General features: G+C 47.0%; 2 protein-coding genes across 6 annotated transcripts; one reads left to right on the top strand and one right to left on the bottom strand.

The window, feature by feature from the left end:
* The first annotated feature begins 34 nt into the window (after positions 1–34).
* On the top strand, positions 35–14,912 carry Plexb (plexin B). 4 transcript variants are annotated; one of them, XM_071717486.1, is made up of 7 exons: positions 35–718; positions 1,837–2,428; positions 2,504–3,429; positions 3,515–3,918; positions 4,054–4,546; positions 4,646–8,428; positions 8,524–14,912. In XM_071717486.1, exons 2-7 carry the CDS (start codon positions 2,032–2,034, stop codon positions 8,629–8,631), a joined length of 6,111 nt encoding a protein of 2,036 aa, XP_071573587.1. In that variant the 5' UTR covers positions 35–718; positions 1,837–2,031; the 3' UTR covers positions 8,632–14,912. The 4 variants fall into 4 exon arrangements, with proteins under 4 accessions (XP_071573587.1, XP_071573615.1, XP_071573606.1 ...); XM_071717514.1 differs by lacking the exon at positions 35–718 and adding an exon at positions 1,182–1,210; XM_071717505.1 differs by lacking the exon at positions 35–718 and adding an exon at positions 1,219–1,624.
* Positions 14,055–17,808, bottom strand: LOC139779249 (integrator complex subunit 12). 2 transcript variants are annotated; one of them, XM_071717543.1, is made up of 6 exons: positions 17,446–17,808; positions 17,032–17,366; positions 16,691–16,894; positions 16,253–16,618; positions 15,473–15,545; positions 14,055–15,397 (listed from the first exon to the last, which is right to left on the bottom strand). In XM_071717543.1, the coding sequence occupies exons 3-6, from the start codon at positions 16,847–16,849 to the stop codon at positions 15,192–15,194; spliced, it is 804 nt and encodes a 267-aa protein (XP_071573644.1). In that variant the 5' UTR covers positions 16,850–16,894; positions 17,032–17,366; positions 17,446–17,808; the 3' UTR covers positions 14,055–15,191. The 2 variants fall into 2 exon arrangements, with proteins under 2 accessions (XP_071573644.1, XP_071573648.1); XM_071717547.1 differs by lacking the exons at positions 17,032–17,366; positions 17,446–17,808 and having other exon boundaries at positions 14,055–15,545; positions 16,691–16,890.
* Between the last annotated feature and the right edge of the window lie 532 nt (positions 17,809–18,340).

The following is an 18,340-nucleotide window of genomic DNA, read 5'->3' on the forward strand; positions in this document are numbered from 1 at the left end:
GGGAGAAAGAGGTACACACTACGCGGTACGTACTCGGGGGGGGGGGGAGTAAAGAGTGGAGCCCGACTCGGAGGAGGATCCGCGATAAGAGGGAACGAATGAACGAGGGGAGGACTGAGGAGGGAGAAAGAGAAAGAGAAAGAGTGAGAGGGAGCAGTCAGCAGCGGCGCATGCCGTAGCCACGGCCCCCGACCCCCGACGGCCCCGACTCGCGCCTCGCGCCTCTAAACTCGTGCAGCGGCCCCGTGCCCCGTGTCCCGTGTCGGACGAATTTTAATGGCGGCTGATCTCGACTCCGCCGTTTGCAGTGTTGCGTTGTGAGGCGACACGGACGGGCCGCTCGGCGCTTCGCGCGGCGCCGACTTATGGTATCGAGACGGTACGCGAGCATCGCGGATCATCATCCGGATCCGGCGGCAATACCCCGGGCGGTGCTGTGCGTGTGCGGCGGTGGCGGCTGGCGGCTGGCGGCTGGCGGCGGTGGCGGTGGCGAGTGGCGACGGCCAGTGGCAGTGGCAGTGGCAGCAACAGCGACAGCCCGTTCGTGGTGGCGACCAGTGCCTATCTACGCGAGCCGGGAGCCTCCTCCATCCGAGATCCGAGAGCGAGCATGCCGCACATCCGCGATGTGCCGTAGCGATCACGCCCGCGCCGTTGTGCGAGCAGCGTACCCGCAGCGTGTATCCGCGACCGCGACCTGCGACGCGCAGCGAGCAAGGTAAATTGGCCGAGCCGCGCGCGACTCGACTCGACTCGGCGAGAGGTGCGAGGTGGCGGCCCTGGGCCCTGGCGTCTCGCCTCTCGCTCGCGCTCAGCTCGGAGCAATCGGAGCATCGGAGAGCCCAGTGTGTCGCGTCGCGTAATCGGGCATCGGGCATCGGGCATCGGGCGCCTGCCCTCCGTCCCCGTTCCATTCCACGATCGGAATTCTCTCCGCGTCTTTACGGCGTTGTTACGGCTTACGGCGGCGCGATCAGGCGCGATCGGCGGCGATCGCCAATTCGTCCCCGCGGCCGTGTTTTGGTAGGCGATGTGATCGTGACGGGAATGGGAATGGGAATGGGAAGAGGAGCTGGTGGTGGTGGTGGTGGTGGAGAGGGAGGGGCGACGGAACGGGGTTGGTGGAAGAGTTGGAGTATCCTTGCCTTTGTGCGAAGACAGTGGCCTTAGCTGTCAAGTGCAGCTACGTTGGCCACGCTAATGAAGGGCGGTGCGTGCTACGGTATTGCCCGAAATGCGTGGAGCCATCTGCCCCTCGCCGTTGTGCCTTTTCATTGTTAGGGAGACTCGGCGAGCTCCTATTTACGCCTCTCGGCGGTCGGTGGTGGTCGTCGACGGAAAACCTCTCGAACGGAAGCGCGTTGCCAGCGTGTACGCGACGTGCGGACTGCGGCGGCATCGACTGGCATCTCTTTTCGAGACGCTTCACGCTACCGATATTCGGCGTGGCGTTTCGTCACGCTTCACAGTTCACGCTTCTTTTTTTAACGCATCGTGTATGGATTTTGCTCGAGTCGCTGCTGTGCGTTTTTTAAGGTTATTCCGAAAATCTCCGTCTAGCGTACTTCTGCTCCGTCTATTACCGTTACTTTCTTCTTTTTGGACCTGAGAAGGACAATTCGAGGTTGGAAAACACTTGCCTTGCCGGAATAATAACGCGGAATATGACAAAATTAACGTGCGCGTAGGGTGTCGAGATAATAATTCTAAAATGAGTGAAAATACGAATTGTATAATTTGAAGCTTCCTAACGCGTTGAATGGTTAATTGGCGCGTATATGCGATACAATTTATTCACGCTTACCTATCTGATATAATTTCCTCGTAATGTTTCAGGGGTGCCAGACAATGATCGACATGTCGGTGCCTGTGCTCGAGCATAGCTGGTAGTACTGCGTCAACACTGGCTCGCCACCAGCGGCAGGGCACGTACCCTGATACCTTTTACATTTCCTCTCCTAGACCTGCATACGCACTGACGCACACGCTACGCGTGTGCGCACGTGCTTTGTCAGCTGTCGCGTACACACCATGAGATTCCTGGGACTTACCCAGTCATTTCCCAAATCGCCTACAGTGACGCCTCTGCAAGTGCCATTGCCGCCACTCCTTCATCGATTATCCTTCTCATCCATGTCCATTGCCACATGGTTCCTAGTGATATTGGCGACCGCAGCGATAGACACTCCCGCTAGCACCGTTCCACCGATACAGGAGAACAGATCCCCGCACGTACTAGCGCAGTTCCCCGTGGGAAATGGACAGCGATACGGACATTTTCCCTTGGACGTCAATGCAACTAGAGAGGGAGCTTTGAGATTTAATCATCTCGCTATAGATCCTTCCACAGGAAGGCTCTATGGAGGCGCGATCAACAGACTCTTTCAACTCGATTCGAATCTCAAACTGGAGGAGTATGTCTCAACAGGTTAGTTCTTTTTTTCTCTCTCTCTCTCTCCTCAGTATAATGTTACAATGGATAATCAATATTTTCTTATTTTAGGACCGAGACTGGACAATCCTCAGTGTCATGCAACAGGTTGCATGACAAGAGATATATCCACTTCCTTAATGGATAATGTGAACAAGCTACTAATCGCCAACCTCGAGTCGCAAACGTTAATCGCCTGCGGCTCCCTTCTTCAAGGCGCTTGCGAAAAATACAAAATGTCCAACATATCCATCAAGCCAGAATTTATTCCTCTCAGCGTGGCTGCCAATGACGAGAACTCGTCCACGTACGCTTTCATCGGGCCCGAGAAATACAATCCGTGGGGGCAGACGAACATACTCTACGTAGGAACAACGTTCACCAACAAAGGAGATTACCGTCACGATGTGCCCGCTATCTCCAGCAGGAATCTCGACAATCTGGAATTTGCCGAGTACACGTTCAACAAGCAGTCGATCGTGTACATCGACGTCAAGTATCGAGATCACTTTCTGGTCAAGTACGTGTACGGGTTTAACGCGAGCGACTACGCGTACTTCGTCCTGGTGCAGAAACAATCGTACCTGCCCGAGCAAGAAGAACTGGGATACATCTCCAGGCTGGCGCGAAGTTGCATAAGCGATCCGAATTACGACAGCTACACTGAAGTAACTCTGCAGTGTACGGTCGATCTAGGGGACGGGAAGCAACACCATTACAACTTGGTACAGGACGCGAAAGTCGCGGCGGCGGGCAGCGATCTGGCCATGCAACTCGGGATCTCCGTTGGCGATCCAGTATTCGTTTCTGTATTTTCGCCCAGCAGAGGCATCACGAATGAGCCTCTGTCACGTTCGGCGGTTTGCATCTACAGCCTGCAAGACATCGAGACCAAGTTCAACGAAAATATTCACATGTGCTTCAACGGTAGCATCAAGTATCGAAATATGGGTTACGTCAGCGGTCCTATACAAGATGGAAAGTGTCCTACTGCCGGTGTAAGTAAACGTTTAACCAATGGAAAGAATAAGCATTAGAAATTTTATTTTGCTATTTTCTACATTATATTATTTTGCTTTGCAGACTACAGGGAATATTCTCAACTTCTGTGAGGTCGGATTAAAAATTTCGGGCGTATCGCCAATCACAGGCCAGGCTATCCTGCATTTTCCCGATACGTTTATTACCTCGGTTACCATCGCCAACACCGAGAGCCATACCGTAGCGTTTTTCGGCACAAACGATGGCGTTCTCAAAAAGGTCTTACTGTCTGGAGTTGAAGCGTTCGTCTACGAAAGTGTTACGATTGATAAGGGACAAAAGCTATTGCCTGACACGCTGATTTCACCGGATGGCGAATACATCTATGTATTATCCTCCTCGAAGATATCGAAGGTCAAAGTGGAGCATTGCAGTGGTTATACCAATTGCAGCAGTTGCCTCGACGCGAAAGATCCTTACTGTGGCTGGTGCTCTTTAGAAAAGAGGTAAATTGGTTATTATACTTCTGTATAATAATACACTTTGCATAAAAAATTTTATATTCCTTGCAAATATGAAATTTTTTATGTTATAGCTATATTCGTATTGTAATAATAATGTGAATATTTTTTTGCCCACAGATGTACTGTGAGAGGAGATTGTCAAAAGGCAAGTCACAGCAGTCCACGATGGTTGTCCCTCGGCACGGGTCAACAGTGCATCGATTTCGAGCAGGTTCTACCCGACCGTATGCCCATTAATCAGATGACCACAGTGCAATTAACAATTAGAACTTTGCCGGAATTACCAACGGGCGCTAATTACAAGTGCGTTTTTGGTAACGCCGAGCCAATAGACGCGCTGATGACCGGTTTCGGACTATCCTGCCCTACACCACCCGTCGTGGAGAGACCCAACATTCCCGAGGGCGCCGATCATGTGCTCGTACCGCTGTCCGTACGATCGAGTGAAACGAACAAAGACTTCGTTTCGCGCAACTTTGCGTTTTTCGATTGTTCAAGACACACCGTGTGCACCGAGTGCGTAAAGTCGCAATGGGCGTGTAGCTGGTGCGTCTACGACAACAAGTGCACTCACAATACTAGCTGTCAGGGCATTATATCGGGGGAAAACGTAAGTTTTGCTTAATCTGTTGCGTCTATATCTTTTTTGTCTAGAAACTCGTCTGTCGTAACTTATACTACAATAGATATTATTATTATTATTTTTTAGCAAAACCAAGCTAATCTTGCCGCGCATGGCGCGCAATATTGTCCGAGATTCGTGGAACGCAAAGAGCCGTTGATGTTGCCAAATAGCGTGCCTAAGGAGATAGTGCTCGAGGTGGAGAACTTGCCGCATCCGCAGGTGGGCCACAGTGGATTCCAGTGCATCGTTAGCATCGAGGGTGCGAATCTGAAGGTACAGGCTCGTGTGGACAGCAGCCGTTTCATCGTGTGTGACAAGACCGTATATTCTTACGAGGCGGTCAGCGGCGAATACGAGGCCGAAGTGACGGTTGTTTGGAACACGAATCACCACGTGGACAAGACCACGATAATTTTATACAAGTGCGAAGTGCTCGGCTCGCATCGCGAGCACGCGGACTGTTCTTTGTGCGTGACACGGGACGCTCGGTTTGAGTGCACTTGGTGCGGGAATAGCTGCGTGTACCGGCATTCGTGTTTACAGTCACCGTTCACCGAGTGTCCAAAACCCCGAATAGATATGATCAAGCCGCTGAGTGGGCCGATCGAGGGCGGTACGCTGGTGACGATCGAGGGTAGCAATCTTGGGTTGAAGGAGAGTGACGTGGAGGGTAAGATACACATCGGCAACACTCCGTGCACCCTGGTGGACTATGAAGTGTCGGTGCGCATCGTTTGCCGTACCGGTCGGCACGAGGCCACGGATGCAGCGTCCGTTGTCGTCGGGAACGACGCCGGTTACACGGAGAGTGCGGTGCTGTTCAATTACAAGGACATACGTCTGTCAGGCGTGTATCCATCGGTCGGGCCACAGAGCGGCGGCACGCAACTGGCCATCACCGGTAAGTATCTTAACATCGGTAGCACGATATCGGCGTATCTGGACGAGTTGCCGTGCCACGTGAACGCGACCCAAGCGAGCAGTACGAGGTTGACTTGCGTGACCAGTAAGTCGGGCCGCGTCAGGCGAATTCACAGGCTAACGCTGAGCATCGATGGTGCGAATCGCACTCTTATGGACAATCCGTATAATTATACTCACGACCCGACCATCATGGAGATCAAGCCACTGAGGAGCTTTGCCTCAGGCGGCCGCATGATCACCGTACATGGCACAAACTTGGACACCATTCAAAAACCCGAGATGGAGGTTTACTTCGATAACGAGCAGTTGCCGGTGAACAGAACCGTTTGCACCGTCCTGAATCCTACGCAAATGGAATGTCCGAGTCCGAGCGTTGCCAAGAGGTTTACCTCGATCCGACGCACCGAACGTTCGGCATCGGCGGCCGCCAATGCTCAAGCTACCTCGTCGCCGCATTCGTTGAGACTAAAGGAATCCCAGCTGTCTCTCAAGATCGCTTTTATCATGGATAACGTGGAGAGCGTGAGAGATTTGGAGAAGCAAAGTCTTCGTAATCGACTGCTCTACGTCGAAGATCCAAAGTTCTTTCCATTTCCACGAAATGTCAAGCTGTACAAGGGGGACACGCTGGTGATCGAGGGTGAGAATCTCAATTATGCCAGCGACGAGTCCGATGTAAATGTCACCGTTGGTATCATGCCCTGCAACGTAACGTCGCTCGCTCTCACGCAATTGGTCTGCACGCCGCCGGATCAACAACCCGCCGACACGGACGAGCTCGGCATCAAAACCGAGAGCGGACTGCCTCTGGTGGTGGTACGGGTCGGTCGCAGCCTACGCTTTCCCATCGGTTATTTGCGCTACGAGGTCATCAAGTCCTATCCAATACCGCCGGAAGCAATCGCCGGTATTGCCGCCGGCACCTTCGGTCTCATCTTCCTGTTCGTCCTGGTGCTGGTGATATACCGTCGTAAGAGCACGCAGGCGGAGCGAGAATACAAGCGCATACAGATACAGATGGATACGCTCGAGAGCAACGTCCGTATGGAGTGCAAACAGGCGTTTGCGGAACTGCAAACGGATATGACGGACTTGACCGCGGATCTCGAGTCGTCGGGTATACCCACTCTCGATCATAAAAACTACATTATGAAAGTATTTTTCCCCGGGGTAATAGACCATCCTATATTGAACGACCCGCGCTCACGCAGCAATGTCTCGCGGACCAACTACGATGCGGCAATGATACAGTTCGAGCAGCTCGTCAACAACAAGTACTTTGTGCTGACGTTCATAGAAACCTTGGAGGCTCAGAAGGACTTTAATATTAGGGACAAAGTGAACGTCGCTTCCTTACTCATGGTTGTTCTAATGGGTAAGATGGAATATGCCACGGATATACTAATGAACCTATTGTTGAGACTGATTGACAAAGCGGTGAACACGAAGCATCCGCAGCTCATGTTAAGGAGAACGGAATCCGTGGTAGAGAAGATGCTGACGAATTGGATGGCGCTCTGTATGTACAATTACCTAAAAGACTATGCCGGCTCGTCCTTGTTCCTGCTGTTCAAGGCGATTAAGCATCAGATAGAGAAAGGACCGGTGGACGTAATAACGCATGACGCGAGATATTCTCTCTCGGAGGAGAGACTCCTGCGCGAGCAAATCGAACACACGATCGTCACGTTGCACGTGGTGCAGGACGATCTCGACGAGAAGATACAGTGTAAGGTTCTAGACTGCGATACCATAAGCCAGGTAAAGTCGAAGATTCTCGACGCGCTGTACAAGAACACTCCGTTTTCGCTGAGGCCGTCCGTACATGACGTTGATCTGGAGTGGCGGCACGGTCGTGGTGGTCACCTGACCCTCCAGGATGAGGATCTCACGACCAAGTGCTGCGGCGAATGGAAGAAGATAAACACCCTGGCGCACTACGGCGTCAAGGAATCGGCGGTGATGTCGCTGATTCCCCGGCAAAACGACGGCTTCTCGGTGGCGTGTAAACCGCCCTGCCATAATTGCAAGCCATCGCATTATCACCTGCAGCAGCAGCCGTCGATTCATCCGCACCACCAGCCGTCGCATCATCATCTACATCGACACTCGAATCATTGTTCGTCCACGCATCTTCCATCCACGCCCAATCACGGGCTGATCAGTCCTGTAATGTACAATCATCCCGTGAGCGGCTTGTACTTCGACTCCCAACATTCGCCGCCCATCATAACGGCGAACGGCGACGTCGAGAGCGCCCATGACGGCAATCAGCGGCTGTATCATTTGGTAAGGCCCATCGAGGATGTGCATTATCCGCCCGGCTTGGGCTTCACCGGAAGCAACAAGCACCATCATCCCGAGCGAACGCACAAGGCGATCCCGGAAATATTCCTGACGCGATTGCTATCGACGAAGGGCACCGTACAAAAGTTCGTCGACGATTTTCTAAACACCATACTGACCGCCAATGAGGCGTTGCCTGGCGCGGTTAAATGGTTGTTCGATCTCCTCGACGAGGCTGCCAAGAAACACGGCATCGTCGATCCGGAAGTGGCGCACGCGTGGAAGTCCAACAGCCTGCCGCTCCGGTTCTGGGTGAACTTTATCAAGAATCCAGACTTCATGTTCGACATCAACAAGTCCACGACGGTGGACTCGAGTCTCTCCGTGATCGCGCAGACGTTCATGGACTCGTGCTCGATGACGGAACACAGACTGGGCAAGGACTCGCCGTCTAACAAGCTGCTCTTCGCCAAGGACATACCGCACTATCGCGAGAAAGTCGGTCGATTCTATACGGATGTGCAAAGACTGCCGCAGATCACCGACCAGGAGATGTCTAGTGCCATGCAGCAACTGAGCGCGTCTCACGCCAACGAGTTCGATGTGATCGCGGCGCTGAAAGAGCTCTACATCTATGTCAGCAAGTATTATGAACAAGTGAGTAACACGCTTAATCGGTTATCAATCGCCCGTTCCCTCAGCACTTCGGTGTAAGATCAGGCCGTGACGGTGTTTTATAAAATTCTTTTCAGATCCTAGAGGCCTTGGAGACAGATGTGGGCTGTCGCAAACTACACCTAGCTCATAGACTAGAAAACGTAGCGTACACGCTCGAGGGAGAAGAGACCAGTGCCTGCTGACATACCCTCCTCACTTCCATCCCAGGACCCGTCAACCTCTCCAGAAACACTGACTAGTGCCTCCACTTCATGCATCAGATACACCTCGTTACATATGTACAAATATTACACATTACAACACACCGTGTGAATAACAATGCCGTAAAAATACACGCGATTTCGTTAGGGCTAGTCAGGCGATAGGTCACGGGATAGACAGTTCTCGTGGTAGTATTTTACCGTCTTTACGTGTTGGCCATACCGAAATACGCTTGTAAACATGTATGGATATTGGTAGGCAATGTACGCGCCTCTGATCCTTAAATCACGACGCTGGACAGACGCCTCTATTGAATCTCTCTAGGAAACGAGTAAAGTATTTATAATATAAATCTCATCGAATTCGAACGAATCTCAATTTGTAAGATATTTTTTCGCGGATAATTATATTGTTATCGTAGGATAAACGAGAGAGATTTAGTTGTCTTATGTAATATTAAGTTATTTTAACCCTTTACTCTTTTTTACGACGTGTTGTCGCGCGTATAACGCCGTCGTGCTTTCTCTGTCGAGACTCTTTTGAGGATCCGAGACGTGGATCGGTGCAAATACTTATTAGGAAAGAAATTTAAAATGTAAAATTTTATGGCCGACCTGATATCTATACGTGTGTACGTAAATACGGAATACATAACATAAAGTAAAAGTAACATGTCTAATGGTAAGTGAGAGAAAGCCATAGTGTCCACCAGACTGTCTGTACGGGAGCGACGTACGGCAGCGAGTAGTCTGTGATCCGAGCACGAGTGGCTATGCCTACTATCTTCATTATGATATATATAATTATTAATATGTTATATATATATACATAAAAAATATATATATATAAAGCAAAGAATCATGCGCAACACACCTCCACGGATTGTAGTGAGCTAGTTAGAGAGGGACTATATGTATTATAAGTTGGGGGTTACGCACCCTTATAATTCAGAGACAGAGTAACAGATAATATTAAATTAAGGCGATTAAAGTAACGTTAAAAAAAAATTTAAGAGTTAAAAGTTATAAGAGCAGCTCAGTCTACTCTAGGCCTATCTACGTATATTGTCGAACGAAGAAATTGTTTTCTTTTATCTTTATCTCTTATTTTGCTTCTGAGTCTCTCTAGATCTGCTATACGTGGTAGTTTACGAAGTGCGAATAATTTTTTAGAAAGGCCATTTTGTGGAGCATCTAAAAATTTTTATCTTCCATTGTACGTATTATTATATTATTGTGTTATTATTATTATTATTATTACGATATCAACGGTTATTAATTATTATTTCTCTATTATTATTATTATTATTATTATCTATATACATATATAAAACTATTAATGCTGCCTATTAATTATGCTATATTATTAAGTGTAACAGATGCAAAACGAAACGGACCTTTTTTACATTAATCACGTCGCGAGACTATTATAGACTGTTTTGATCGTGCTGAAGAGAAGTTTTTGTATTCACTGATATATACTCTGGCCGAGATTTATGTGCTATTGTCGCAATAAGGTCTTAGCGGACACTTGTCGTGGCACAACGACACGCAGTATTCTTTAAAAGATCTAACTCTTACTTTTTAGTTAACATAAGACTGGCAGTTTCCTTTTTAACTTGCATTTGTATATTTTTTTTGTAATTTTTTTTTTTGAAGGAAATTCTCAATGACCCTCGCGTTGTGTAATACCGGCGGAAAATTAGTAACGATTCTCGTATTCGGCACGCCACTGCCAAGTTTTTTCCGAGTCGCGCACTTTTACGAAGTCTGTCGATCCGTTCAGAGCCAATGTAAGAAACTCGTCGTTCAATCGAAGGCGCAACGAAGATTGATCGGCGAGTCATCGGTATAGGTCCAGGGAGGCTGGGGACGTGCTCACACTCTTGTACTTAATACGTTCGCGCGTCGTAATTTCAATTACACTCCCAGGTCCCCAGGCTCCCCCGCGCGTTTGCGACCATTCGCGGCAACCTGTGTGTATCCCCTTTCTCTCTATTACACGTGTATCGTATTTATTTATATTACCGAGGAGCTCTCTCTCTCTCTCTCTCTCTCTCGACCGCGGATGTACGTCAATCTGTGCTAACTGTGAGTCTTTTTACACTTCGTCGTGTGCACGTCCTCTTCGTAATCGGATCGTACGAATTATCCGTATCCGCATGCCCGTTTCTGACTCTTTACGTGGAACATAACGTCTCCTTTTACGTATGTACGTGTGCCATCTGTCTCGACGCGGTGAGAGATCCGCTCGTCCCCGGGCTGGTTTTCCGCCCCTAAATAAAATAGGCGCGCGCGGTATCGTTTCTATTATCGGGTCCTCCCGGCACGTGGACCGTCGCGATCGATTTCGCTCGATGTCGCTAATTAATTAACATCCCGTTTAGGTACTTGGAGACACCCGACTTCGCGCGAGACGAGCGAATTTGCTACCGCTTGACGCAGTCTTCCCCCGAACGAGATCAACGGAGATTTTCGTTTTCGAGACCGAATTTCCTCTCCCCCCCCCCCCCCCACGCCCCACGTTGATTATCGCAAACGTATTTCGTGTAGATTTTTCTACGTACGTAGAGCTCGAGGTTCGCGGAGGTGCCATCGTCCCCGTCCGCGAATTCAACCCCCGAAGTCGCGCGGTAATTTACGTAATGTGCTCCACTCGCGGGATTTTCACATTCGAGCTCGGTGCGCGCAGATTGGTAAGCATTCAGTGGACATTCGCAATGAAGTACTCTTTTTTTTTCCCTCCCCCTGTTAACGAATTTCGACCCGGTATCGAAAGTCCGCGCGAGCAGGATAACGAAAGTACACTTGGTGTGTGAGATAAGTACATGATTAAATTGACGATTGTACCCATACGGGCGAGACGGTGCGACCGGCTTGCACCTCGCTCGTCCTGCGTTGAAAGTATATCGTACACCTTTCGGTTTCCACTTTACACTAACGATGTATAAGCCGTCATTACTTATTTAATAAACAAAAAAAAAGAAAAAGACACAAACTTATATTTAAGAATTATTATATTATATATATATGTATACGTATATGTATGTGCGAGGAAGAGAGCCTGAGTGCGAGACAGGAGAGAGCCGAGCTAAGCTGGCGGTCGCGATTTGACCGCACCGCGGAGCACACTGCCGTTAACGTTGTTTCCGGTCACTCGCGGAGGAGAGATACAACGACAGAGAATTGCCGTCGCTATATACCGAGTCCTGTACATACGCACGTGACAAACGTCCTTCGTAAAGTTCTAAGGTACACGCAGCCTTCCGATTTCGTTTTTTTTTTTTTTTTTGATTGTCACTGCCATGTTTCGCATTTAAAGGGGCGAGAGGTCGAGCCGTGTATCGCCGAATCGCCCGTGCAGACGCAGAGATTTTTCCCCGTCAAAGGGAGACCCTCCCGCGTGTTATCGCGTATTATCGCGGGGAAAAAAAAAGCGGGAGAGGAACGGCATGATTGCCGCTCGATCTCGTCTCTCGTATTCCAGATTCCAGTCGCGCGTTCGCCGTTAAACGGCGTTCGCGACGTCGCGCGCGTTTAGCGTTAAAACATGCGGCGCGAATACGGGCGTTCCTCTTTGCCGCTTTGCGTCTCTTCGAATATGTATCGCGTCGTACAGATTGACGTACCTACATGGAGACACGCTCGTGCGCACGTATTCGTATATGTACACACACGCGTAACACATAACACACACACACACATACACACAAGCACCCGCGTGCACGTGTCGTCGCTATTATCGGGGTGCCAGTTGGCCTGACGACAGGCGCGGAACGTTTTTATTTCCGTGAAATTCAGTTGGAGGATACTCCCATGCGGCATGTAAAATATTATATATGTCGGGCAACGTTCGAGCGCGATAGAATTCATATAGCGTCACCCTATACTTTGCGAACGTACGAGGGCTCGCAGCTCTGCCGCGTCGAAGGATAAGGGAAAGAAAGGAAAGAAAATGCGCTTATATATCCGTTTCTCTCTGGTTTCTCTCGTTAAGATTTCGCTTCTTAATCTTTACACGTTTGTGTGTCACAAGCGGGTGATAAAAATAAATGTAAGCAAGGGACGAAGGCGCGCGCGCGTGTGTATACCCGCTATCGGGGAAGAAGCGAACGGTAAAATATTGACGCTACCTCTATACGCGGCGTGTCCGCTGAATATTTCATGAAAAACGGCGGCCACGAAGGTGCAGAACCGTGAGCGTCTTAAAATAAATACCGGGGAAGCACGCGGCAGAGTTTCCCGGCGGGCCGTACGGTCGGAAGTCGACTCCATCCATCTGAAAAGCTTGTCAATTCTGCAATTCAACGTTTGTAATTAATAACGTAACGGAGGACTGAGAGGAGAGGCGATTCGCGGCGTCCGTGGGGCGAAATTAGTGTGTCATGCTTCGTAGTATATATATAGATAAATCCGAACACGTCGTGTGTCGAGTTAAGATTATTACTCTTTGTTAAGCTTCGACGAGAGGGAGAAAAGAGAGAGAAAGAGAATGGAAGGGATGATCCCAATAATTTTTCCCCGTTAAGGACATTTCTCTTGTATGTACATTCGCCTCCGGGAAATCCTCCCGGTTGAAGCAGCGCGCGTTATTTCGATTAGATTCTATTTCAATCTTAATTGCTGATAATATAATTGAGCGATAATTGACCAATATTGGACAACTGTTGTCCTTGTTCTGTTCCGTTCTGAATCAGCGTCCTAGGTCCTAGAAAGATATGTCTTCAGTAGCGGATTGTTTGAGATTGCAAAAAAAAAAGGACGTATGTTGTCACGTTACGTTGACCAGCCTTGATTGCCACTAAAAGTATCCTGGAGAAGTGTCTGTCCTCGGTTCATCAAGCCGAGCGCAACAATGCCCTTACACGCTTGTTGCGCGTGTATGCGTGTATAATTGTGTACGTATCCACGTGTGAGTGTATGTGTGTAATTTCAACCCCTCGCAAATAGCACCCTTTCTCTTTCTTTCTCTCTCTCTCTCTCTTTCCCCTCCATTGTACATAGTACTTGAGCCCACTCCTCCCCCCATCTCATCTCGCGCACGAGTAGACTTTAAGTGACACTCGAGAGAACGAAATGATTCTTGCCAAATTCTCGATGGGACGTAGGGACAAATGACTAATTGCATTTAAAACGAAAAATCGCAAGAAATATATTGGTATTATAAACGACTCGCATCTCGTTATCTCTCTTCGTTATTCTTTGCCCACCCGCAGTCTCAGCTGTACAGACCTGCCATCAGCCTTACGGGATCGGGACACGGTGGATCGTGTCCTGTAATTTGGATCGTTATAATTTGTCGCCATTCATCTGCCAGAATCGTGCTCACAAAGACACGTGGAGATGGCGATCGATTTTCTGGTCCTTCGTGGACCTCCGAGGTTCAAAATTCTCTTCCGGGGGAGTCTTTGTAAAGATTTTTATTGTAATTGGACGAGCGCGATACAGCGCCGCGCGCCCGTGCAAAATTATCACAGCTCGTTGTGTGATGCGCTAAGATCTAAATATCGTTACTATAAATATACGGATACGTAAAACGTGAACTTTTCGAAAATATCCTATTCAAAAGTCGTCAAGTGTCGTTACGCAAGTCGTTATGTTAATTCGGGGTTCTTGTATGTCGCAACTAAATCACCTCCGCATTCGCGGATACACGAGTTTATATGTATATCTTGTATACATTAGAACGTACTTGGCGCGTGTGTTATAGTTTTCCACTGTGCATTTTTGACACTAACATCAATTCCGGCGTCGATGTTGTATCGTTACGCCAGTAATAAATTAGCGTACTCGGTACGAGTTGATTTCGGTGACGAAAATTGTGTATATGCTATATATATATATATAATAGTACAATTAATGCGTAATCTTGAGATATGTGAAGTTTATATAATTTTATCGCTTTCCTTTTATAAATATCTCAATAAAAAGGTATTAAAAAATGATCTATTGTATATTTACATTAAAACTATCAACGCAGACTTGTATTACGAACGATGTTACGTGTGTAATAATTATTAGCGATAGTAATATTATGTCATTATTTTCTACATACTTAATATTTTTGTAATAATAATGCGAAAGCTTAAAAATAACAAATTTACATGGCACGTTTGTACAATTATTAATAAATTGTATAATATGGAATTGTATTTATATAGGCAGTAAGAAATTCAGACACTACACAAAGGCCCAATTGTATTAATATCGATTGAATGTAATTCGAGATTAAACTTCAATATAAATACACATTAATAACATCATCTATCTAGAATTTCTGTCTTTGTCATAAAGGGACGCGCGATTCTTACTCTCTCTTACTCTCTTTCTTTCTTACTCTCTCTCTCTGGTCGTACGAAAATATATTCATAAAAAAGTAACAATAAAAATTATCGCCCTTTCTCCTAGATTAACAAAATTAATTACAAAATAATTACGTTGTCAATAAAAAAACTGTTCCATATTATTTCTATAAAATACACTATTTGCATATACTATCGTACCGTTTTGTTTGCTATTCTTTCTTTCACAAATTAAGCAGTTTATTCTACCCCTGACTTGATTTTATATAATAACGATTTATCCTGAGATTTGGCTGAGGATAATGCAGGGGTACTGGATGAAGAGCTCTTTGAACCCGTGGCAGTACCTGTGTTTCGTTTTTCCTGCTTAGCTTTCTTCATCATGTCTTTCAGTCTCTTATCCGCGCTGATAATATGGATATTTGGTGTTATCTTAGCTCCACTGCCTATCAAAATTAACAGTTTAGTGATTAATTTTACACATGTATCAATTACAAACGTGCTTTTGTACTTATACTTACTTGAACTAGACTTTTTCTGCTCCTTAGATTTGTTTTCTATCACAGTCTTTGGCGAACTCCTTTCTTTCGAGACCTAAATTATAAAAGGATAAAAGATAAAGGATAAAGAATCCTTAAAAAGATAAAGCATCCTTTATAATCATTAGGAAAGGATTTTCTTACTGCAGTCATATCGAACGACATTAGAAGCAGAAAATCACGTAAATCTTTTTTTATACATAACATATTGAAATAAATTACTTCTTCTGTATGTTATAATAATATGTTTGATTAATAAAATCTGTCGAAAACTTTTTTTCATTACATCACATTAGCAAATGCATGCATATTTTAGTCTGCATACGTCTGATGTTTCCAAAAACGGATCTTACGATAGTTAATCAAGATTTACAGTTATTTATTAATTTGCGAACTGAAGAGAGAATCTTTGGTATATTTCACCAATCTATATTAAATGTATATAGCAACATGTTGAAAATAAATTATTTTGACGTATAGCACTAGGAAAAGATTCACATGATTTCTTGCGTCTATCGTGATAATTTAATACAATTGGAATGAGAAAATAGGAGTCTTACAATAAAATATTCTCATCAACATTAGGCAAGTAAGAGATATACGGTATATTATCTTATTTGAAATTTAACATGAGCTCCTTATTGGTGAATAATTAATGATAAAGATAGATTTTTTATAAGTAAATGAAATGTGACACCGAGAAATATAAAATGTGCCTAAGGAATTGTCGCGTAAATTGTAAACGTGGGTGAATACACACACCTGAGACTTTGTACAGTTAGAGCAGTACCACACTTGTTTTGGCACGTTATCTATCTGGGAGTCCAAGATATGGGGAACATGGCATTCCTGATGGTACAAAGAATGACACTCCTGACATTCCACAAGCCTGTTCCTCGCCCCGACGTCCATGCCCTTGCAGATAACGCACGTAAGATCATCCTCCAGAATTTCCAGGGCCAACGTATCGTCCGACTGCAGGATGTCCGGTGGAGTGTCACGCGCTGGCAAATTAACTGGCGAACTGTTCTTGCTCGACTTACTCGAATGCTTGGACGAGCTGGAACTCTTGCTCTTCTTGCTGCTGCTGCTGCTGTGATCGCTCAACACTGGTTCTTCCATCATGTACTGAGAAACAAATAGAAAACCTTAGAGACCTGCTCTTGCTTCATGTCGACGGGAATAAGCTATATCGATTACCTTTTTATGCAGCACATTGGAGAGCATCTTGGACGGCCCATACTTTTGCTTAATCGCCTCGTCTAACAGAGCTCGCAGCTGCTCCGCGGAGTCCTTGTTGGTAGAGTAAAGGAGTCGCAACCCCTGGGTAAATTGAGGATCCAGCTCCAGCTGAGTCATCTCTTCGGAAACTCGGTTCTTTCTCAGCGCAATATTAATATGTCGCTGCAGCATAAAAAATTTTTAATAATCCTGACGAACAGACCAAAGTTCAGCGTCGAAGCACAACAGTCAGGTTATGCTTCAACAATGATAAAAACTGCGCACGTCTTAAATTCAAATATTTTATTATTATTACATACCAATTACGTGGGCTGCGTGAAACCCGCCTCTTTTTTCTCTCGCGTGAAAAACACCGTTCGAAGAAGAGTATAAGGTCTACGCCACTCTACGCTCTCTTGTTTTCACCTTGCGTGCTCCTCGACGTTTACCCTCGTGCCGGACGGAACTGCGAGACACGTTTGTCGTTTAATTCACTCGCGTGAATTTCGAATTTCGATGCAAAGGATCTCTATGATTATGCCAGACGTAATATCGACGTATTATCGTCGTCCACGCCAATCGTTAACGTGCCGTGCAGTTTCGTCCCATTCTAGGTTATCGCGTGAACCTCCTCGAACGCCGAACTCTCGTGAAGCTAAAAACGATCCAAACTCGTTACAAAAGTACTTTTATAGAATCGATGATCTAATTTAAAAAAAGAGGCATTTGTTTACCAGTCTAAGATTGACTATAATTTATAAATAATAATTGAGAGCTTCTTTCGTCACATATAAGCTAACTCGCGATCGAACTTCCATGTGTGTTTTTAAAACATGGAAAAACTTGGAAAAACGGATTACCGCTCGTTATCGAATTTTTTTAAACTTATATGTTTATATATTTTTTGAAGCGCAGAGATAGAAAATTTGAAAAAGATTCGATCGCATTAAGGTCGAAGGTCAGAAATTTATTTGCATTTATGTAGAAATGGAGAAGAAACGAATATGAAGGAAGAACGAGGAAACATCCGGTGAGTGCGAGCTTGACGTGGACCAAGGACCAACGTGGATCGATAAAATTAATTTTATTTGGCGAGAGAGTTCTCGTTCTCGCACTTTCCTCACGATCGAGAATTCGAAAGTGCCGCCGGAACTGCGGGAACTAAGCGCACGACACCTACGGGTCCGTCTCGCTCGCCAGGAACTCGGGGAATGCAGGGTGCAGGGTGCATCGCCACGCGAGCCCAACCTGCCCAACTCCCAACTCGCTCTCGCCCCCAGCCCCCCTTTTCGCATTCCAGACTCGATCTCGCCGCAGCGCGAAGCCTCGATTCGCGGACGCGAAACGCGAATTCGAGTGCGAAATAAAATCTGGGGGCAAAAGCATCCTCTTTTTTTTCCTCGTTATCGCGCCGTGCAGCGTCGACGAACGCGAAGGCGGTCGCGGGTCGGGCAGCGTCCGAGCGTCGTCGCCGCCGCCACGCCGTCGCCGTCGCCGTCGCCGCCAGAGTCGCCGCCGCCGCCGCCGCCGCGATCGAAAGAGGCGACGAGAAGGCGAAAATATAACCAAAGAAAGACCAAAATAGTAACCCTCGCGGGCGACGGTGCGGCGAGGCGAGAGCGTGGATCC

The sequence above is a fragment of the Temnothorax nylanderi genome, unplaced genomic scaffold (genome assembly GCF_030848795.1).
Source record: "Temnothorax nylanderi isolate EJ_2023f unplaced genomic scaffold, tnyl_v1.0 TNYL_tig0006_pilon, whole genome shotgun sequence".
Taxonomy (NCBI): Eukaryota; Metazoa; Arthropoda; class Insecta; order Hymenoptera; family Formicidae; genus Temnothorax; species Temnothorax nylanderi.

Coding starts and splice junctions, on each gene's coding strand:
- Plexb (XM_071717486.1), top strand. CDS start 2,032: ATGAGATTCCTGGGACTTACCCAGTCATTTCCCAAATCGCCTACAGTG. Junction 3,430..3,514: donor GAAAGTGTCCTACTGCCGGT/GTAAGTAAACGT, acceptor TTTGCTTTGCAG/ACTACAGGGAATATTCTCAA. Junction 8,429..8,523: donor TCAGCAAGTATTATGAACAA/GTGAGTAACACG, acceptor AATTCTTTTCAG/ATCCTAGAGGCCTTGGAGAC.
- LOC139779249 (XM_071717547.1), bottom strand. CDS start 16,849: ATGACTCAGCTGGAGCTGGATCCTCAATTTACCCAGGGGTTGCGACTC. Junction 16,619..16,690: donor CCAATGTGCTGCATAAAAAG/GTAATCGATATA, acceptor TTTGTTTCTCAG/TACATGATGGAAGAACCAGT. Junction 15,546..16,252: donor CTAACTGTACAAAGTCTCAG/GTGTGTGTATTC, acceptor TTTATAATTTAG/GTCTCGAAAGAAAGGAGTTC.